The 7,947-nt window shown below is 50.2% G+C and overlaps 1 protein-coding gene across 1 annotated transcript; it reads left to right on the plus strand.

The window, feature by feature from the left end:
• The first annotated feature begins 3,305 nt into the window (after positions 1-3,305).
• LOC127776236 (uncharacterized) lies at positions 3,306-5,549 on the plus strand. The gene has a single exon (XM_052302595.1). The coding sequence runs from the start codon at positions 3,306-3,308 to the stop codon at positions 5,547-5,549; it is 2,244 nt and encodes a 747-aa protein (XP_052158555.1).
• Positions 5,550-7,947: the final 2,398 nt, after the last annotated feature.

The following is a 7,947-nucleotide window of genomic DNA, read 5'->3' on the forward strand; positions in this document are numbered from 1 at the left end:
CAAACTATCATAAGTAACTCATTTACTTATAGAAATATTTTTGCCAGACTTGACTTGTGTAGGCCGTGTGCGTGTCTGTGTGCGCTGCTGGTGGGGGGGGGGGGGGGGGGGAGTTGTTTGTGAGGGGTGCGTTTTACATATAACGCAACCCGGTTGCGCTTTAGCGCGTCCATATAAACTATTCTACACCCACCTCCCCTCCCCCCAAGGGGACAAAACCCACCCCCCACCTCGGTCAAATCTCCCTCACCTTGGTCAAACCCGCCCGTCACTTTCCCCACCACCTCCACTCTTCTCAGCTCTCGTCTCAGAATAACGTAGTAACGTGATGTTCATCGTGCAGTAACACTATGTCTTACTTGCAGTAACAATATTGAAATATAGTCATAATATAGTCATAACGGATCTACTTTTGATAAGCACTTTTTTTCTAACATCCTGATGCAAACGGTTTTTAAAAGTAGTACATGATATGAGAGATATTACCCTTCAAAGATTGGTTTTTTAAAAATTTGGCTCTCCACGAGCAGTAATACTATATCATAAGTATTACTGCTGATCTGCTATGCGTTACTGCAATCACATCATATATATAAGTTTCATAGTAACATAATGTGTTACTGCGATTACTTGATAACGTTACTGCAAGAATATGTATAGTAAGAAAAAAAATGTACAGTAACATGGAGAGAGAGATGAATTGGCTCGGTTTACTCATGGGGCAAGGGTAGAGAGAACCTTCAAAGATTGGTCTTTTGAAATTTAACTCTCCACAAGTAGTAATACTATATGATAAGAGTTATTACTATCTATTGTACGTTACTACAATCCCATCATGACGTTATTATAAAAGTGTGGTAAATATTATAAGTTCTACAGTAACAAAGCGTCTTACTGCAATTCTTGAATAGTGTTACTGCATAAACTTATGGTAACGTGTATCTGCCATGCAGTAACACTTACACTTTTGTGTAGTAACAAATATATGGTTAGCATGTAGACTTTTAACTCATATATTTTTGTTTCGATTCTTAGTTTACTACAATTTTACCACGATGTTATTATCAAAAGTGCAGTAACATCCTATATATTTTGCAGTAACGTGACGTGTTACTATACTGATACGATAATGTTACTACTAAAACATAGTAACTTGTTATGAGTTTTGTAATAACATATATATTTCTCTTCTACTTAGCTTCCTACAACTATGTAACTTTGTGTGTCCTGTAGAGTTGTAATAGTTTATGTGTTTTTACAGTAATCGAGTGTGTTACTACCATTTCTTCTCGAAGATTGGTCTTTTGAAATTTATCTCTCCATAAGTAGTAATACTAAATCATTATTGTTACTACTTTTTATTGTGAGTTACTACCATTCCATCATGATGTTACCGTATGTGTGCAGTAACAACTATAATTTTTACAGTAACAGTGCATGTTACTGTAATTTCTTAATAGCGTTACTGCAATAACATGTGGTAACAACCAAACACAGATACAGGACCTACCACCCACTTTGAACTAGTAAATGTAAGTGCAAGTGATATATTTTGAATTCTCATCTTTAAAGAATGATATCTCTCACACCATATATTATATTTTTGAACCGTTTGCACCGTAATGCTTTGAAAAAAGAGCTCTACAAAACTAGATCTGTCATAACTATATTTTAACTATATTTTATTGGTGTTACTGCAAGTACGCTACAGCGTTACTGCATGGTAGTCGTCCTGTTATTGCACCGTTCGTATGAGACGAGGACAACAAATAGGTGGATGTGGGAGGAAATTAGCACAGGGGTTTGACCGACATGGCAACGATTTGACCGTCCTTTTACCACGCTTTGACTGGGGTGGGAGGTGGGTTGGGCTCTTGAGCGGGAGGGGGTAAGAATAGTTATTCTATAGGGGGGTGTAAAATAGTCTCACCATATATATATATATATATATATATATATATATATATATATATATATATATATATATATATATATAAAATTTGTTTGGTGCTTCATGGTGTCCGGGCTCCATGGTTCAAATTTACTATATACTCAATTCAAATGAGTATGAAATTTTTTTAAATGTTTAGGTATTAACATTAACTACTTTACTAACTAGTTCAAAACAAGTTTGAACTGAATTTAAACATGTTTTTATTAGGATTCGATTCTAGGTATATAGCATCCAAACATATAATTAGTTAGGTATGCAATATTGGATTTTGAAATAAAGTTAAATTTAAACTCAACAAATTTAAATTTTTATTTTTTGAGTTTGTTTTGTTTTGTTTTCATTTGTCAATTAAATTTTTTAGAGATAATACATGGAAATTAAATGACTTGCATGTCCGGCCTCTAGTGTCAGACAATATGCAAGTAGCCAAAAAGTCGTGATACTAAAATAATGAAACATGATGTTATGGGACAAATTAAACCCCCATATTCCTCCAAATAAGACCAACTGAATTAACTTATGCCACATAACGAACTTGTGATCTTGGTGCCAAAGCATACACACAAAGTCCTGCAGCTTTAAACTTTTTCGGAATTCCCAAGTGGATTTTTAGACGAGGCATATGCCCTAGTTTGTTACGTTGGTCCAAACAATTAGAAATTTCAAGGAAATAGATAACATCGATTGTTTTGTCAAATATAGCTACAAAACCATGTCGAGACAAAATTGATGAATATATGGAGAAATAGAAGTAAGGTTGGAACTGCCAATGTGACAACATTTTTTTTTGGTGGACTATTATGTATTTTGTTCCTCAATGTCATGTACCGAAGTGATCAGTCTTTATGTTTGTGGTGTCATATGCTAATGTACGATACCAATATTATCTAGCTGTTTTAGTTTTATTAATTATTAAATCCAGATGTAAGAAACAATTACATAAACCCGCTTTGGATTTATTTTTGAACTTTTTAATTTTAAAAATAAAATCTTTCAAAACTTACTTTCAGAATCTGAACCTTTTAGACACACCACCCGCCTAATGTGACAAAACAACATTGCCACGTGCGCACACACCGTGCGTGACAGTTTTCAGCTAGACCGGCGTGGCCAAAAGGTTTTTTAATTTTGAAAATAAGTTTCGAAAGAGTTTACATTTAAAATTTAAAAAGTTTAAAAATAATAATAATAAAAGTTCCCCTCTTGAGCCAGGGTTTAATGTTTCCAACTCACTCATTATATGGTCTTCCTCCTCCATGCCAAGGAAAGTACCGTTGGCTCAAACATTTAGCTTCTACTAGTTAATTATAGCTAGCTAGGAAGCTTACGTAGCTTGCAGATCGATCGATCAATGGCGGTTACGGAGACCAGGGAGACAGAGTCGGAGTTGCTGCAGTCGTGTTCGGAAACGATGATATCTTTCGTCCACAACATGACGGCCTCGTACGCCGACAAGAGCAACGAGTCGTCCGTGGTGGCCACCTCCGTCGCCATGTTCATCCTCCCCGCCGTCTTCTTCAACCTCAACCTCTTCAGCCGCGTCTCCGACGTGAGCGCGGTGCTCAACACCACCGTCCGCCTCTTCCTCTCCAGCGCGCTCAACCTCTTCCTCCCGGTCATGTCCTACCTATTCTCCAAGGCCAAGAAAGCGCCGCCGCCCGGGCCCGGCGGCGGCCACTCCGCCGCCAGAGACAACAGCCTCTCGCCGCTGGCGCGTGTCATCCTCCTGTGGATGCTCCTCGTCGAGCTCCTCCGCAAGAAGGTGGAGGCCATCCTCATTACCACCGGCATGCACGTCTACTCCAGCCTCATCAGCCACGCCACCACTGTCGCCTGGCTGGGCAACCTCGTCTTCTTCAACCTCAAGGCCGCCGGCCAGAAGGCCCTGTTCGGCGTCCTCTGGGTGCTCTGCGCCGCCAAGCTGGTGCAGCGCGTCGCCATCACCGAGATCGTCAAGCGCTCCTACGCCCATGGCAAGAACGCCCGCCTCATCTCCAGCTACATGGCGCACCTGCCAAAGCTTAAGCTGCTCCTCGACGTGGATGACGCCAGCAGCAGCATGGACCGGTGCAAGTTCGCCGTGATGGGAGAAGAGAGCATGGTGCTCAAGGCCGGACCACACGGCTACGAGCTCGACCTCGGCCTCGCCGGCGCCGTCGTCACCGTCGGGAAGAGGCTCTGCCTCTCCTTCGCTCTCTTCAAGCTCCTGCGCCGCCGGCTCGAGAACCTGCCGCCGGCGACCAAGCAGGAGACCGACGAGTGCCGGGAGCTCATCCTGGACGGCATGTGCAAGGATGCTCAGGCCACCGCCGGCGACGTCCCGGCGGAGGTGGCGCTGTTCCAGGTGCTCAACGACGAGGTGAACTTCCTGGCCGAGTACTACCACTCCGTCCTCCCCGTGGTGCTCGCGAGCCCCTACTTCTTCGTCGTCAACTACCTCTGCTTCCCCGTCGTCGTGTTGGGCCTCTGCGTCATGACCATCGTCCTCTGCGGCAATGGCAGCGTCTTGTACGCCTTCAAGAGCCTGACCAACGACAACTATGCCGTCTCCTCCGGCATACTCTCGCTCACGAAATGCCTCTGGAAAAACGTCGTCAGGTCTCCGCCGGTGTTCTTCTCCATCTGCTACCTCCTCTTCATCGTCGTCATCTACGAGGAGGTGTGGGAGTTCATTGTCTTCCTCCTCTCCAACTGGTTCATCGTCTCGCTGCTCTGCAGCTTCTCCGCCAACCCCCGGCCCGTCCGCTGCATCCTCTGGCTCCGCCGGAACATCAGCCACTACCCTAGCCTCATCACCATCAAGCAGTTCACCGTCCTCAGCATGATGAGATGCCTGTCGCCGAGGTTGCCGACCGCCACGCTGCCCAAGCATGCCAAGCTCGCCATCCTGGAACGCTTCCGCCGCAGCAATCCTCTCAGCAACGGCAGGGCCGTGCTGCTGACGTCGATGGGCGGTAGGCACCGGCGGTTCTCGCGGCTCGCGTGGGCGTGCCAGAGTGGCGCCGTCGCGGAGGTGATCCTCACCTGGCATATCGCCACCAGCCTCCTGGAGACGAAGCAGCAGCAGCAGCTTCCGACAAGTCCCAGCCGGAGCCGGAGGACGGCGGCGAGGCTGTCCAGATACTGCGCCTACCTCGTCGCCTTCCGGCCGGAGTTGCTGCCGGACGACCGGGAAGGCACGGAGCGCATCTACAAGGACCTGAAGAAGGGCATCAAGGCGGCGCTCGGCGGCGCACGGGGATACTACCTCTCGTCGGAGCGGAGCCGGCACGAGACGATCCGTGCGCTCCCGGCCAAGCTTGCCTCCGCCGATGCCGACATGACGGTGCTCGAGAGGGGCGCCGTGCTGGGAAAGCAGCTGGTGAACGACGAAGCCGGCGACGGCGCGGTGTGGGAGATGCTGGCCGACGTGTGGGTTGAACTCGTCGTGTACGTGTCGCCGTCGCGCGCGGAGGAGCACGCCAAGGGGCACGAGGCGACGCTAGTGCAGGGCAGCGAGCTCGTGACGCTGCTCTGGGTGCTCTCCACGCACACCGGCATCGCCCGCCCGGACCACGAAGGCGAAGTCGACCAGCCGGCGCCGGCACTTGCGTAGCACTAGTACACACGTTCCGGCGATCATCGAGCTCGCTTGCATTGCATTGGCGCGTATCGTGTATGGGTTATGGGCTCGAGCTCGATCGTGGGTGCGTGGGTACACCAAGTAATGCGGTGTACTAGCTTACGTCTACGTGTGCCCTGTGCTTTCCCGGCCATGTCTTGTTCTGTTTAATTTCCATCTCATGTGGAATCTCTCTTTGTTATTTGTGCTGTTTCCTTTTGTAATTGATGTCACAGTCAAACATGTTAATTTGTAGCATTTTGTCAGTCTTATATGTTACTGATTTCCTAGTGGTACTACTACAGAAATGAGTTTCCTGTACGAGAACCCATATATATTTACAAGCGGACCGTAACTAGTTGCGCTTATAAAAATTGACCTCTATTTCTACATACGGCTCACATGTGGGCCTCTTAAGGGGTCATTTTCGCATGCGGACCTCTTAAGTGGTCCGCATGCGAAAATACCCTCTCTTCAAAATTTTTTTTTCTCACCTTTCCTCTTTTTCCCTCTCAATACTTCAAATTTTCTCAAGGCATCATCCTTATCTCCTCTCCCTCCTCTCTTCCTCTCCTTTCCTCGCTCTTCCTCTCATCTGAGCGCGAGCGGGCGGCGGCCGGCTCGGCAACCTTGGTCAGTGTCGCCGCCGACGACGAGGAGGTGGCCGGGAGCGCTCCATCCCCGTCCCTGCCCAGCGCCATCGCCACCGCCAACGAGGCGGCCCGATCCGCTGCCGCTGGCCCGGTGATGGCCAGATCCACGCCAGCGCCGCCATTTGGGAGCTAGGTTTTCGATTTTTTATTTTTTTGGGAATTTTTTTTCATGTGGATGACATAAGCACCTACATGCGAGATTTTCACGTGCGTGGGTGCCACCGCGTAGAAAAATTGCTATTTTCGCAGACCTTTCAAGCAGACGGACGATCCAACTGCACGGAAAAATAGGTTTTAATCACATGGAAAAATGTTTCTGTTAGTAGTGTGGTCTAGCAAATCTAATCTATATTCGCTTAAATTATATTTGGCTGCACGTAGTTATCTCGAAACAAAGTTCGGAATGAATTATGTTATGGAAAAAGAAAGGGAGAAAATCGATAAAAGTATGTAGAATAATGAGATGGTAGCTGTACCAGTTTTCCTGTTGATTGTGCTTGCCAGCCTGCTATGCTGTGCATACTGGGCTGTAACAAGAGTAGTAGTAAGGGAAAAGTGCACCGGAGGTCCCTGAACTTGTCAGCGAGATACGAAAACGTCTTTGAACCGCAATACCAGACACCCGAGGTCTCTCAACTAACAGAACCGTTCGCTTTAGATCCCTCGGTTAACCCTGGTTTTGACTGATGTGGCAGCTGAGTCAGCATGGGACCCACGTGGGCCCCACATGTCAGGCAATCCACGTCAGCCTCCCCTTCCTCCTCTCTTCCTCTCTTCTACACACAGTCACGGCACCGCGGCGGCGGTAGCGTGTCCACGGCGGCGCCGCGACGGTAGCGGCGGCGGTACCGCGTCCACGGCACCGCGGCGAAGGCTGGCAACGGCGGTAGCGGCAGGGTCCGCGACGGGGGGAGAAGGGAGGGCGTCGGCGTCAGCGGCGGCGCTGACATGGGAGAAGGGGAGGGCGTTGCCGCGCGGGCGAGGTCGAGGACGGAGGCCCCGGCGGCCGCCCGGCGGAGCTCCTCGGCGGCCAAAGATGAGCCCGGAGAGGCGGTAGCGAGGCGGGAACGACGCGGGCGTGCGTGTGCGCCGTGGAAGAGCGCTCGGTGGCGGAGCTCGAGGAAGGCGAGGGCGCACCCGCCGCTGCGTTGCCGAGCGCCGGATGTCCTCTCCCGCCTTGCAGCCGCCGCCGCCGCCTCGTCGGCCGCCGCTGCGTCACCCAGCGCTGGATCTCCTCTCCTGCCTCGCAATCGCCGCTGCCGCCTCGTCGCTCACCGCAGCGTCGCCGGGCGCTGGATCTCCTCTCTCGCTTCGCAGCCGCCGCTGCCTTCGCCTTCTCTCCCGCCTCGCCGCTTCCACATCGTCGGCCTGCCCCGCGACTACCGGCGCGCAGGTACCCCCGGTGGCGTCGCTGGAACCTGGAACTCCTCCCCGCCGCGGATGGTGCTCACGGAGGCGGCGCTGCGGCCGTGGAGTGGAGCTCGACGCCTGATGTCCTCTCCCGCCTGTTTTGCTCCCGTGCCGTCGCACGTAGAGTGAAGCTCGACACCGCCATCGAGGGAGGCCGGCGAGTTTCATGGCGGGATTTTTCGTCGGGACGCCTTCTCCCGCGTCGCCGCCGCCATCCTCATCCGCTCCCGCAGCTCCTTCGATGCAGACGCGCTGCAGTCGTCGCCGCTGACGGAGCCGCTCCTGCTACCACCGCCGACGCCGACGCGTGGACGAGCTACCGCCGCCGC

This window comes from Oryza glaberrima, chromosome 6 (assembly GCF_000147395.1).
Source record: "Oryza glaberrima chromosome 6, OglaRS2, whole genome shotgun sequence".
Classification (NCBI taxonomy): domain Eukaryota; kingdom Viridiplantae; phylum Streptophyta; class Magnoliopsida; order Poales; family Poaceae; genus Oryza; species Oryza glaberrima.

Excerpts from the sequence above, each read along its gene's own strand:
- LOC127776236 (XM_052302595.1), top strand. The coding sequence starts at position 3,306 with ATGGCGGTTACGGAGACCAGGGAGACAGAGTCGGAGTTGCTGCAGTCG.